At 50.8% G+C, this 13496-nt stretch overlaps 5 protein-coding genes across 5 annotated transcripts; 2 read left to right on the top strand and 3 right to left on the bottom strand.

Annotated features, from left to right (window-relative positions):
• Nucleotides 1-2614: 2614 nt before the first annotated feature.
• On the top strand, nucleotides 2615-5540 carry RHO25_009434 (uncharacterized protein; the record flags this gene model as incomplete). The annotated part of the gene is made up of 5 exons (XM_023600969.1): nucleotides 2615-2906; nucleotides 2960-3875; nucleotides 3931-4089; nucleotides 4138-4471; nucleotides 4524-5540. 5 exons carry the CDS (start codon nucleotides 2615-2617, stop codon nucleotides 5538-5540), a joined length of 2718 nt encoding a protein of 905 aa, XP_023453279.1.
• A 261-nt stretch (nucleotides 5541-5801) lies between these two features.
• RHO25_009433 (uncharacterized protein) lies at nucleotides 5802-8180 on the bottom strand (the record flags this gene model as incomplete). Its single annotated transcript, XM_023600968.1, has 5 exons — nucleotides 5802-6384; nucleotides 6604-6698; nucleotides 6765-6929; nucleotides 6981-7905; nucleotides 7957-8180. The coding sequence occupies 5 exons, from the start codon at nucleotides 8178-8180 to the stop codon at nucleotides 5802-5804; spliced, it is 1992 nt and encodes a 663-aa protein (XP_023453278.1).
• Nucleotides 8181-9011: 831 nt separating this feature from the next.
• On the bottom strand, nucleotides 9012-9857 carry RHO25_009432 (uncharacterized protein; the record flags this gene model as incomplete). The annotated part of the gene is made up of 1 exon (XM_023600967.2): nucleotides 9012-9857. One exon carries the CDS (start codon nucleotides 9855-9857, stop codon nucleotides 9012-9014), a length of 846 nt encoding a protein of 281 aa, XP_023453287.2.
• Nucleotides 9858-11084: 1227 nt separating this feature from the next.
• RHO25_009431 (uncharacterized protein) lies at nucleotides 11085-11433 on the bottom strand (the record flags this gene model as incomplete). The annotated part of the gene is made up of 3 exons (XM_023600966.2): nucleotides 11085-11128; nucleotides 11195-11264; nucleotides 11320-11433. 3 exons carry the CDS (start codon nucleotides 11431-11433, stop codon nucleotides 11085-11087), a joined length of 228 nt encoding a protein of 75 aa, XP_023453286.1.
• A 268-nt stretch (nucleotides 11434-11701) lies between these two features.
• RHO25_009430 (uncharacterized protein) lies at nucleotides 11702-13207 on the top strand (the record flags this gene model as incomplete). The annotated part of the gene is made up of 3 exons (XM_023600965.2): nucleotides 11702-11843; nucleotides 11898-12929; nucleotides 12978-13207. The coding sequence occupies 3 exons, from the start codon at nucleotides 11702-11704 to the stop codon at nucleotides 13205-13207; spliced, it is 1404 nt and encodes a 467-aa protein (XP_023453285.1).
• Nucleotides 13208-13496: the final 289 nt, after the last annotated feature.

Here is a 13496-nt window from a genome sequence, read left to right as displayed (position 1 = left end):
TATTTATACTAAGAAACGTAATCGACTAAGCGCTACGCGAGCCGCTAAGTTAACGAAGTTATACTAGAACTACTAGGTATAAAATAACGATATTAAATACTTAGAGGCTATTAAGCTAGATATCTCCGATCTAGCTACTATCTTATAACCTTATTACTTAATAGAGTATATAAACTATACTATAGAAGAGGCTATTAACGTTAAGCCTATACTTAATTATACTAGCGATACGACTTCTAACGACGATAATAGTAAGAAAGCTACCGAGACTATAGAATAATCGATTTCTATATTCTCTATATTCTCTTATATAGTTTAGAGGTATTTCTCGGCGTCTAATTAGCTAGAGTCGCTATCGCTATCTACTCTAACCGGCTTTCTACTCTATATTAACCTAACTTTACTAGGCCTAAGAATATACCTCTAGGTACTTAGGTCTATTACCTACCTCTTCTATACTACTACGAGACTCTACCTACCTACTAATCGGTCTAGCTAGCCCGGAACTACCTTATTATTATAGGAGTACCTAAAGCTACTTTTCTCTAAAGTCTAACCGAAGTAATATATTAGCTCTATACTTCTACTATTCTATATAATCGTATAGAAGTATAGTCTCTATAGTCTAGTAGTAAGATTTATCTCTTAGTTATCTTAGAGCCTCTAGTTTAACTTTTATAATATATAATACTATAAATTAAAATAATATACTTTTATAGTTTACCGAATTTATATAATATCGAAGAATTTATACTAATCTAAAGAGACTAATTAAATCTTATTTAAACTATATTAATTTAGTAATTTCCTAGCTAATTAGCTTATAGGCTTTTACTTTCTTTTTATTAGTAGAGGCCTTATAATTTTAACTAATTAGAGAGCCGAGAAAGCCTATTACTTATTAAAACTAGTACTAATCGACGTATTTAGCTAGCTTATCTTTAACCTTCTTAGGCTTATACTTCGCTAATAACGCTTAATATTCCTTCTATAGCTCCTTAAACTAGAAGTACTATATTATAATCTCTTCGTAGTATCTATCTATAGTTACTTAATATAGATAATATAGTTTCTTAAGGTATATTCGGTATCTAAGAGATACTAGATTATTAAGGTGTTCGTAGATAAGGTTATAAACCTCCTATTATAAGGATTATTACTATCCTTTAAACGCTAATCCGGACGCGAATACTTACTTTAATTAGCGCCCTATCTGCTATCGTAGTTTTAAGGCTTCTAATTATGTTTATACTAAATAGCAGGACGTAGTTTGATTGAGAAGCCGATTCTTACATAGCTTACAAGCCCTGTGAGGGGCTACTAAGTTTACAAGGTGTATATAAGCCGAGGTTTACATTGCTAGCCGCGCGTCGCAGTCGGTGAGAACGTAGACTGCGGCACATCTGTGATCCTCCCGCCCAGGCCACCATGGCCGATGTCCGTCGTCGAGATTCTTCATGGTGTTCGGTGTGTTGGAGACCAGTACAGAGTGCAGTCTCGGCGTGTGAGGTCGGTGTCGTTCTGAGGGAACATCTCGGCCCGAAATCAGCCGAAACACATGTGTCTTCCTTCTTCTCCAGCGAGTCACTCCTTCCAATAACTCTTCACGCAATCGATTTCATCATCTGAGTCTGCCGCTCGATCTCCTGACCTTGACTGGAAGCGTAAGTACCGCAAATCAGAGCCTGTCCACCTCGATCAAAATGGCAGATTCGTCCTTGTCCCGCGAATGGCCCAGCCCAAATCCCAGCAAGCTGTGCTTCTTTAGATGAAACAAAAACAGCCTAGTAAGCATCAAGCCTTGATAAGCTCGTGTTGTCTGAGACCGCTCCGTCTTATTCTTGAGCTATGGGCATGACCAGGAATCGCCCGTACCTTGAAAGATTCCCGAACAAGAGCGATTTCGTTCATCCACACTGGCTTCGATCACAGCGAGCTCGAGGTCAAAGCGAGCATTTGGATATCATGCTCTAGCACTGTCTTCATGGCCATCACATACACTCACGCTTTTCCCGCTGATACCTGCGGAAGCGATGCGTTCGATTGGCAGAATTGTCTCGCAAATCGGTAACACTAGCATGTGAATTCGCAGCGCTTGCAACCGTATGCTCAAATACCTCATTGACTTGTTCAGATTCGAAGCCTTGTCTATGGCAGTTGAACGCAAAACACTCCGCTCTCTCACGACTCCACGAAGGTCCTCGACTCTGGCCTTATCCGCTTGACATCTCGAGGCGGCTCGCGCTATGGCTTGAGAGCATTGAGGCCGCGTTCCTCCCAGGTTCCTGAATTTCAGCATCGACGTCGAATCATTGAGCATTGATATGTTCCCAGCGAACTTTGCCATGGCTTTCTCTTCTCGATCGCACCAGTGCGGTGGTTGCGGATTTGGCACGGAAATGCGCAGTTCTCAAACCCAAAAGCAGAGTCAGCCGGGAATTGTCATCCCCCTCGGCTTCGGCTCTGCCGCCCCGCTCTGGCAGCTTCACCCATGGATCACTTCTAGGTCAATCACTCTATACAATTATTGTCTCTCGATCTATTGATGTTGTTTGACAACAGCTTTTGATGCACTTACCAGAATAGTGAGACATTGCATGACGACAGCTTCAAAATGTCTGAATTACAATACGATGGCCAGGTTTGCGTGGTTACTGGTGCGGGTGCCGGTCTAGGCCGAGCGTACGCTCGATTCTTCGCAGCTCGTGGAGCAAAGGTCGTTGTCAATGACTTGGGTGGCTCGTTCAACGCGAAGACCAACGAAAGAAGCGGTGCTGTGGCCGATCAAGTCGTTGCCGAATTGAGGAAGAATGGCTACACAGCTGTGGCCAACTATGATCCCGTTCAAGAAGGCGACAAGATCATCAAGGCTGCCATTGACAACTTTGGTCGCATCGACATCCTGGGTAACAAGGATCCAAACGGTTGTCTCGTTCATGGTGCTAACATCGCTTCACAGTCAATAATGCCGGCATTCTGCGGGACATCACGCTACGAAAGATGTCAGACGCCGACTGGGATGTGATTCACGATGTGCACTTGCACGGTGCATTCAAGACTACGCGTGCAGCATGGCCATATTTCCGCAAACAGAAGTACGGTCGCATCATTCAAACAACATCAGCTTCTGGCTTGTTTGGCAACTTCGGCCAGTCAAATTATGCTTCCGCGAAATTCGCTCTGGTTGGCTTGGCCGAGACGCTTGCGAAGGAGGGAGCCAAATATAATATTCTAACAAATGTGCTTGCGCCTGGGGCCGCATCTCGACTGACCCAGACTGTGTGGCCGAAGGAGATGATGGATTTGATGGCACCAGAATGGGTTGTCCCGCTTGTTGGATATCTGACCCATGAAAGTTGTCGCGAGACTGGGTCCATTTTCGAAGCTGGTGCTGGTCACTTTTCGAAAATTCGATGGGAGCGCTCAAAAGGAGTATTGCTCAAGCCTGACGAGAATCTGTCTGGCCAGCATATCATCGAAAACTGGAAGAAGATAGTCGACTTCACTGATGCAGAACATCCCAACCAGTCAGCAGACATCATGAGCCTGCTCAAGACCACGGCCGGTCTTCCGGCTAATAAGCCGTTGTCTGCTGAAGGCCTGGGCTTGAAGGGCAAAATCGCACTTGTCACAGGAGCGGGAGCCGGCCTGGGTCGAGCATATGCGATGGAGCTAGCCAAGCACGGAGCTGTCATTGTTGTCAACGACGTTGTCAACGCTGGAGCTGTAGCGGAGGAAATTCGCAAAGCAGGCGGAGACGCTACACATTGCGACATCTCTGTAGAGCAAGGCGATGCTGTTGTCAATGCTGTGCTCCAGACACATGGTCGCATTGATATTCTCGTGAACAACGCAGGTATTCTTCGCGACAAGGCGTAAGTGGAGCCAAATCTACAGCAGGAAGGGTGCACTGTTGCTAACAGGCTGCAGCTTCGCAAACATGACAGATGACATGTGGCACCAGGTATTAAGTGTTCATCTGCGAGGCACATACAAGACGATCAGAACTGCTTTGCCACACATGGTGAAGCAGAAGTACGGCCGCATCGTGAACATCACATCCACGTCAGGAGTCTACGGCAACTTTGGGTACGTTCAAGTCACCTTGGCATGAAAACTGCGCTAATCATGAGACAGTCAAGCCAACTATGCTGCAGCCAAAGCCGCTGTCCTGGGCTTCACCAAGGCCATCGCACGAGAGGGCCAAAAGTACAACGTGACGGTCAATGTTGTAGCTCCAGCAGCCGGAACTAACATGACCCGTACAATCTGGCCAGAAGCAGACGTCCGAGCAATGAAGTCGGAATACGTCGCACCACTTGTCGCGGCTCTGTGCAGCGAAAAGCCACCTGCAACGGGAGGCATTTTCGAGGCAGCTGGCGGGTGGTTTGCGCATACCAGATGGAATCGTGCACGCGGCATGGACTTTGACTTCAAGGCTGGTCCTCCGACCGTTGAGGCTGTAGCAAAGGTGAGATTGCCCTAGACACTCACATCGCACCCGGATGCTAACAACATTGCAGGCGTTTCCCAAGATCATCGCTTTCGACAAAGACGCCGACTGGCCAGAATCTCCACAAGACGGCAACAAATACACTTCAGGCATGGCAGTGAAAGCCGCCGGCCTCGATGACAGCAAGGAGTCGCGAGCCAAGCGCGGATATATCGCCAAAATCCTCGAAGCCACTCAAGCAAAATCCGAGCTATCCACCTACACCTACGACGATCGCGACGTAATCCTCTACAACCTAGGCATAGGCGCCAAACGTACAGATCTAGACCTTGTCTTCGAAGGCTCCGACAACTTCTCCGTGATCCCTACTTTCGGCGTCGTCCCAACCTACTTCGCTAAAGCCCCCTGGAACCTCCAAGACATCGTCCCTAACTTCGACTACCGCCAACTTCTACACGGAGAACAATACCTCGAAATCCTCCAATGGCCCATCCCCACCGAAGCAACCCTCGAAACCGACAGCAAACTCATCGAAGTCATCGACAAAGGCAACGCAGCAATCGTCAAACGCGGCAACACAACCTTTGACAAATCCACCAAAAAACCAATCTTCTACAACGAAGGCACAATGTTCATCCGCAAAGCTGGCGGGTTCGGCGGCCAACGTACACCCTCCGACCGCGGAGCCGCGACAGCAATGAACAACCCTCCATCCCGCAAAGCAGATAAAATCATCGAAGAGAAGACCTCCGAAGATTTGGCAGCTATCTATCGTCTCATGGGCGATCGTAACCCGCTCCATATCGATTCCAAATTCTCCAAAGTGGGAGGATTTGAAGTACCAATTTTACATGGTCTGGCGACGTTTGGGATTACAGGGAAACATATCTTCCAATCGTATGGCGCAATGAAGAGTTTTAAAGTGAGGTTTGCGGGTGTTGTGTTGCCCGGTCAGACGATTGTGACGGAGATGTGGAAGGAGGGCGGGAAAGTGATTTATCGGGCGAAGGTGAAAGAGACGGGGAAGCCTTGTATTTCGAATGCGGCGGCGGAGGTTTGGGATGGCGCATCGAAAGCGAGGTTGTGAGGAGAATGTTGAATTCATGAAGTTGGCTTAAGGTCGAACAGAACAGTGTTTGTGTGGAAGATTTGTGTTGATGGGCGCAGGCAATTGTAGAAAGCATGAAGTAGCCAAAACCGCAATCCTTTTATCTTTCTATTTTTGGTCCCGTCCGTTGCATATCAATCAACCAGATGACAAACATGAAAATCTTTCATTTCGTTGCGAGACAGTATCATTCTTTGCATATTGCTCTCTATACACTCTCTAGTCATGATGGTCCCGGCCCTACTGCCGCGGCACAAGCTCAAAATCATCAAAAGCCACCGTCGCAGTGCCAATACTAGCACACAACAACTTACCCGTAAACGGAATCTCCAGCGCGATACCATTCTGCGTAACCCCGTTCTGACCAGCAACGAAAGGCCCCACATCAAACGGTCCATATCTCTTGTCCTCAGTCGAGCTTGTTTTGATAGACGCATCAGGCAATCTCTCATTCTGACCTGCAAACTTGTAGCCGAATGCGCATTCGACGCCTGAGTTGGCGTTCGCAGCGACGGTCTTTTTGAGCGTGAAATAGAACTCGTACGCCTGATTATCAGGACAAACTTTGACCAGCGATTTGATTTCGACCGTGAGAACATTTGACAGTGTCATGGATAGTTGACCATTGGAAACGCTACCAGTGCAGATGCCTTCGTTGTTAGCAAAACCGATGCTGGCAAAGGTGTTTTGGCAAAAGTCCCAAGCGGCATTAGGCTGGGAGAAGTCGCCGTTGGGCATAGGAGACGGCGCGGAGCATTTGTCTGCTGGGGGATCGTAGCATTGACCTTCGTAGCAGTATCCGGAGGCACAGACATTTCCGCAGCTGCCACAGTTCTTAGGATGAGTCTTGAGACTGACGCACCGCCCACCGCATTGGTCGTTGAGACATTTGCAAGAGCCCATGTCGCATCGAGATTTGGGAGAACAGACTCGTCCGCAGGCTCCGCAGTTTTCTGTATCGGTTCCAAACATGGATGTGCAGGTAAAGCCATCACCTGAGCGGCCGCAGAGTCCAGCGGCGCCTGAACAGTAGCAACCGCACCGGTCTTCGTTGGCCTCTTTGAACGCCTTCTTCCCCGGCGGCAGGCTTACGGACCATTCGTAGAAATCTGCTGCCGTGCGGCAGGCGAGGTAGGGCTGTTTCAACATGTGTTAGTATTCAGTCTTTCAATTCCTCTCCCTGTTGCTGTTGTCAAGACTCACCAAGTAAGAGTACCAGTGGTCGAGATGCGCACATCCCTGCGAACGCATACAATCTCCAAAGTCGCGGTTACACTGTTCGAAGGTGCCCTCTTCACAGTTATCAAAGCATATATCGTGACCGTCGCAGCAGCTGCCAAAGCTGAAATCTGGAACCCAGTCAAACCCCTAGGAAGGGCCACAGCCGTTTTTGCCTGGAGGACGTGCCCCAGGTCTGACCCTAGCCACCAATGCCGGTGGAGAGTTGGGGCAGCGTGGGAACACGCCCTCGGTATATTTATTGCGGCGGACCTTTCGCGCCTTTTTTGCGGCGGCAGCTCTTTTGAGTGGGTAGGTCGACATCTTTCTCTCAGATGTGCCAGGAGTGAATCGAACGTTGCCATTGATGATTTCCCAGATGTACGAAGTGGAGCCTTGCTTTACAGTAATTCGGCCTTTGCAGTCCAACCCGAAAATGGAAGTGATGATGTTTTGGTTGTTGCGACGTTGCTCGGTGGGACCAGTGGACGATGGAGTGAGCACCAGCGTTCCTTGCGATGTTTTGGCAAGATACTGTGGCGTACTGCCGGCGAGAACGATGTCATAGACGCCATTGGGAGCATTTGCAGGCTTGCTGAAGGAGAATGCTTGGAGGGGAAGATCGTCAGCAGGTCCCATTGCCTTAGCCTGAGCTTCGGATGTAGGAGTGGGCAGGGGCACTATGCCGACTCGGGTTCGAGACACCAGTGGCACGAAGCCCGAGTCTACAATGTTGAATTGCTCGTTGCTCGTGGGATCCATCATACAGGGGGCCTCTGGAAGACTTGTCGCTGATATCAGCAGACCATCTGCAGGAGGTGCCGAACCCATGGCGACGATCGACGGCAGCGGGTCGTCCTGGTACGTGTACGCATCGATAAAGCTCTTTTTATCGACTGGGAAGACGACTTCGGAGGATGGCAGCGGCGTGCTGTCTGCGATTTGAATTACCGGTTCTGTGATCGTGCCACCGATATCCACGGGCACTGGCGTGCCACCCGAAGAGCCGCCATTTCCACCGGCTGGCGTCGTGGTTGTGCTTGCGGGAGGTGTCAACTTGACAGGAGCGCAGACACGGTCGTAGTACTTGAGTGTGCCTTTCGATGTCTTCATGAATGCCTGGCGACTGCCAATCGTCAGTGATACCAACCGCAGATTGGGTAGCAACCATGCTTACACTGGCGAGCTGTATATAAGGCAATAACCACCACCCACAGCATAGCTCTTGCACTTCTTGTCACCCGCACATTGCGTTCCGCAAGCCGCTGCTGTGTTCAAAGACTTTGCCTTGCTCCGGAAATATGGTATCTTGATCGCAAGACCAGTCGTCCCGCAAACGTCCTGACCCGAGACGAGTGAGGCCAGGGCACTGGCAGCCAGCAAGGAATTGATGAGCTGCATCTTCTCAAACCGTGGAACTTCAACTCAATCATCCAGAAAGACGGGCATGGGCTCTGCCAGATACTGCACCACATCGCAGCTCAGCCAGCCACGACTCTTAGATCAGGTCACATTCTGCTCTTGTCGGGCCTGTTCCCGCAGAGCGGCTCAACCATGCATGCCAGAGTGAACGAGTCGGGAGACATCTGAAAGCCTGCGAGCAAGCCACACCTGAAGTCCTGGCACAAACATCTCAAGACGCTTGCCCGATACAGGCAACGGACGAAATAGAGCTTATAGAGGCTGACTTGGCGGGAGGGCCTGGAAGGCGATAGAGCGCAGTGAGTTCCGTTTAAAGTTGCAAAGCGGTTAGGAGCGTCCGAGGACACGGGAAGTGTGGAAAGGCTGTTCCGTATAGAATGGGAGGTCGGTCAAGAAGCGTGCTCTTTCCAGCCAGGAGAGTAGATCTCGCGTGATGTGCGACTTCTTCTTCTAGATACGAATGAATCTGCAATTTGGGTGGATGCGATGATGAATGGAAGAGTGGAAGATCGAGTGCGATGTTGTACGGGTAGAGGTAGGTTTGGAGCTTTGCGCCACTGGTCATTGCCAAGGGCTGGATTACTGCAGCCAAGAACATGGCTTGCCACGTGGTTGACATGTTGTGCATTTGCAAGAACAGACGAGTCTCTCAATTAGTGTTCGTCTAGGTAGCCTCAAAGACTTGATCAACAGACGACCTTTGTTCCACGTGAGCTCGAAATTGTTCGGAGCAGCAACATGAAGATGATCATTATATCATAGTGAAAATACCAACCCCAATTCACAGCAAGAGTAACACACCAAACCCACTCACAACCCCTCCCACCACCCCTCCCTCAAATCCCACCTCTGATCTGGAAATCTCTCCTCAAACTCCCTCTTCACCATCTCCCCCAAATCACCCTCTTCCCTCCTCCCCTCAATCCAACTCCCCAATCCCTCACAAAAAGCCACCATAAACTCCCCACAAACCTCCACACCCATGGGATACCACTCCTCCAATTCCTCCCTGCTCTCAATCTCATCCGGTCCCAGGATCTCCACGCTCTTCACTCTCGGTAAATTCACCAGAGGTCTCAACAGCGCTTCAAACACCGTTAACGAAGAATCATCTTCGGCATCGTTATGCGGATTCGAAGATTCGCTTCCCATTCTTGCCAAGTAGTGACCGGCGGGGATTCCGAAGGGAGAAAGACCAGCGTACTCACTCCAGTAGGGGTCGACGAGACAATCTTCGGCGACTCCGACCCAGAGGGCTTCGATCTTGGTATATTGTCGGAGATACTGGACAACTTTCGTGATATTTGCTATCATGATTTGGAAACCTGCCTCTCTGTCGGACATGTGGTGATGTTCAAATGAGATGTAGATATATCTGGCGCCTCGGTAGATTTCTGCGGGCGGAGACCAGGGGAGAGAAGAGATCTCGAAGCGGAGAACTTCGTAAGAGCGGATCTCTTGTTCGGCTAACTCTGTTGCGATGATGGGATGAGAGGCGGCGAGGTTGACGAAGGAGGGGGAGGGGGAGGGGGAGGGGGAGGAGTCTGTGAGATTGAGCTCGTGGTAGGGGGGAAGGGTTTCGGCATAGATTTTGTCGCGGAGTTCGCGGGGCAGTGTGAAGAAACCCACGTGAGGGGCTCGCTTGCTTGAGGCCATCTCGGACGGTAGGGTGATGGTCTTGCCTCAGAGAGAGGAAGACGCGGTAGCGTGATCGTCTTGTCTTCGGAGGAGAGGCGCGCGGTAGGGTAATGGTCTTGCCTGCGAGGGAAGCAGACGCCGTCGTGTGCTTATCCTCTCCTTGGTTTAGGAAGAGCCGGTGGTGTGATCGTCTTGTCGTCAGAGGAGAGCGACGCGGTAGTGTGATTGTCTTGCCTGTGATGGAAGCAAGTAGATGTGGTATAGCTTGTATTTCTTTGCGTCGCTGGTGGTTCTTTCGCGTGAGAGGTAATTCTGGCGGTTTTGTGTCGACTTCTGCTTGGAAAGAGTCGTGAAGTAGGCTCTTTGCGTCTGGAGTCGATGGGTGGCTACGACGGGTGAGAGAGGTAGTACTTATTCTTACGAGTGCTTCTGATTTTTAGGACAATTGCCAGCGTGTCAGTATCGACCCAAACTTTCAAACAGTGGGACTTGAGGACATGAGTGGCCTCATACCAAAGTTGCAAAACAATGGGAGGTGAGGACATAACACGTCCTTGGGAGCGGATCTTCGACGTCCGCCCAACGCAATCGTCAAGAATAATCAGTTTTTCCGACCAGGCAGGAACATCTCTGCCAGTCACCTTTGCCACAGTAGTATTTTCACTGGAGAAAGCTGTCTGAGATGTCACTGCTCTATGCTTTCTCCGGTGAAGCGAAGTGGTCCCTGCCGGACAGCTTGACTACGCGCAAAGCGGCGCCACAAGAAGTTGCCTGAGCTACAGCGCCATCTGCCGAAAATTTTGCGTTCTTGTTGAAGATGGCCCAGTCAGGAAGCTGGCAAATCGAGGAAGTGAGGCGGCCGTGGTGGGTCCTTAAGGATCTTGCGCGCCAAATTCGGGACAGATGTAGCTTTCGAACAAGATTGGCGGTGCTGTGGTAGCTGCTCAAGATGAACAACGCTTTAATTTCGTGGCCATAAAGGCAGACTTGGTCAAATTCGCAACGACGACGTCGTCTCTGCTGTCCTTCTCGGCCAACATTGGAGCTCGAAAACGTATGGGCAGTCTGTCCTCGCTGACCTAAAGTTTGAACATTTGTCAATTTTGGTATATCTACAGCGCAAGTCTCTTCTCCACTGCAGAGGCCCGCGCGATGCGCATGGCGTCTTTCCCATGTAACGCCATAAGCTCTATCTCTCGCTCGACTGCTGTACTTCCGGCTCTACCGCATATCTCCCCTCCTCGCCTAGTCATCGTAGCCCGTGGGTATTACTCGCTTGCCTTTCGGAACTGCGGATGGACTAAGTGTCAGTATGCTTCGGTCTCGCTCTGTTTCGGTATTCGGGTTCTGCGTACTCGGATATGTGAGAGGAATCTGGTTTCGCGGTCCGTCGCCTAGGCGGTGTCTGATGGGCGGCACAACGACCTGTACATGCGGTTAGCCCGTCCTCTCATATCTGCAACTGTTCTGCGCGACATACCATTGTGACTGGGCCGAGAGAGCCCACGACAACGGACCAGAACAGGGCAGGCTTCCTCCGGGCCATGTAGTGGATCCATGTGCCGGGCGCTTGCCAGAACGACACGGGCGCCATGATGTCTCGTCGCTTCTCCGCTCGATTTCGTATGTGGCTGTGTGTGCGCGCTGTCCTCGAGGCTACAGGTGTCGCGTGGATGAGGACGTGCAGCGGCGGCGGGATCCCATGGAAGCGGAGGTGAAGTCAGAGCAGTCGCAGCTCTCCTCCGACAGCCTTGGCATTGGGTGTGGATCGTCGGCCAGGGTTGCGTGAGCTGCCGCTACGTGTTGCGTAGAGAATTGATGGAGCTGTCAATCATTGTCGCATTGCACACTCCAACAGCACAATGCGCTTCTCAATCATCGGCCTGCTCCTGGGCATTGTCACCTTCGTTTCGGCGTTGAGCGCTGAAGGGAGCAAGTTGCTGGTGGTCATCGATGAGGATGCCGACAAGACACAGTACTCGCAATTCTGGTCAGACCTCGCAGGTATGCAGCACTGATGATATGAACAATGAGTGATCGGACTGACAGTACACGTAGAACGAGGATTCGACATCAGCTACCGATCGCCCAAAGACACCTCGCTGTCGCTCTTCCAACACGGCGTCCCCGCCTACTCGCATCTCCTGCTTCTCCCCAGCAAGCTGAAGGCTCTCGGTCCCGCCCTCACGCCGAACCAAATCGTCGAGTTCGTCAACCTCGGATCGAATGTCCTCCTCGCCCTCTCCTCCGAGCAAGCCGTGCCTGCGTCCATCAGCAGCCTGCTCCTCGAACTCGACATCTCCCTCCCCGCCGACCGCACGAGTCTCGTCGTCGATCACTTTAACTACGATTCGAAAACCGCCGCTGAGAAGCACGATGTCCTGCTCCTTCCTTCGCCATCGCCGAGCAAGCAAGAGGTCAAGAACTTCTTCAGCGTCGATGGCTTGATCGCCTTCCCACACGCAGTCGGACAGGTGCTGGGCAATGCCTCTCCTCTGCTGGCATCCATCCTCAAAGCGCCGTCCACAGCATACATCTACAACCCCAAGGAGGACACCGAGGGTGTCGAAGACCCATTCGCGACAGGTTCGCAGATCAGCCTCGTCACTGCCTTCCAAGCCCGCAACAGTGCCCGCTTCACTGTGCTCGGTAGCGCAGAGTCCCTCCAAGACAAGTGGTTCGACGCTACAGTGCAGCTTCCAGGTAGCAAGAAGGCGGAGAAGAGCAGCAACAAGGCATTTGCGCAAAAGGTGTCCGCTTGGACATTCAAAGAGCTGGGTGTGCTGCAGGTCAAGACCATCAAGCACTACTTGAACGAAGGCTCGCAAAAGGGCATTGCCAACACCACAGAGGTCGCCGGCATCGATCTGAACCCCAGCATCTACCGCATCAAGAATGATGTGCATTACGAGATCGAGGTTGCAGAGTGGGAGAACGACCACTGGGCGCCTTTCCACCCACCAGCTGGTGATCACCTGCAGTTGGAATTCAGCATGCTTTCGCCATTCCACAGGCTGAACTTGCAATCAAAGGGACAAACTGCCAACACTACCATCTACCGGGCTGAGTTCAAGACGCCTGATCAGCATGGTAAGCCTTTCTAGTTCGCACTCTAGTGTCCAATCTAACGTCTCGCAGGAATCTTCAACTTCTTCGTCGAGTACAGGCGACCCTTTTTCACCAACCTGGAGGAGAAGCGCACAGTGACAGTACGACACTTCGCTCACGATGAGTGGCCGCGATCCTTCGTCATCTCCGCAGCGTGGCCATGGATCTCTGGCATTTGGGTCACTGTGGGAGGTTTTGTCGTCTTTGTGCTGGTCTGGTTATACAGCAAGCCAGCTGACACCAAGGTCAAGACGCGGTAAACATTTGCCAAGATACTGAGAGAAATATGTATCAAGATAGATAAAAAAGCACGTTTTCAACCTCAGTCGCCTTCGGGCATTGCGCGACGAATCGACTCGACCATGCACGACTGCAGAGTAGTGAGATTCTGACGGAGTCTTCGAGACGCCCGAGGCGCTGCAAAGACGGGTCGTGCAAATTCTGGATCCGTTGAGTCCCCGCCACATAAAAACGCCTCGAAAGAAACGCTCACACCACCTGCCAATAGCAACAATATTCAAGCCACATAAAGACACAGCTACCTCAATC

Source organism: Cercospora beticola, chromosome 6 (genome assembly GCF_033473495.1).
Source record: "Cercospora beticola chromosome 6, complete sequence".
NCBI lineage: Eukaryota > Fungi > Ascomycota > Dothideomycetes > Mycosphaerellales > Mycosphaerellaceae > Cercospora > Cercospora beticola.
This window is presented reverse-complemented; position numbering and strand designations above follow the sequence as displayed.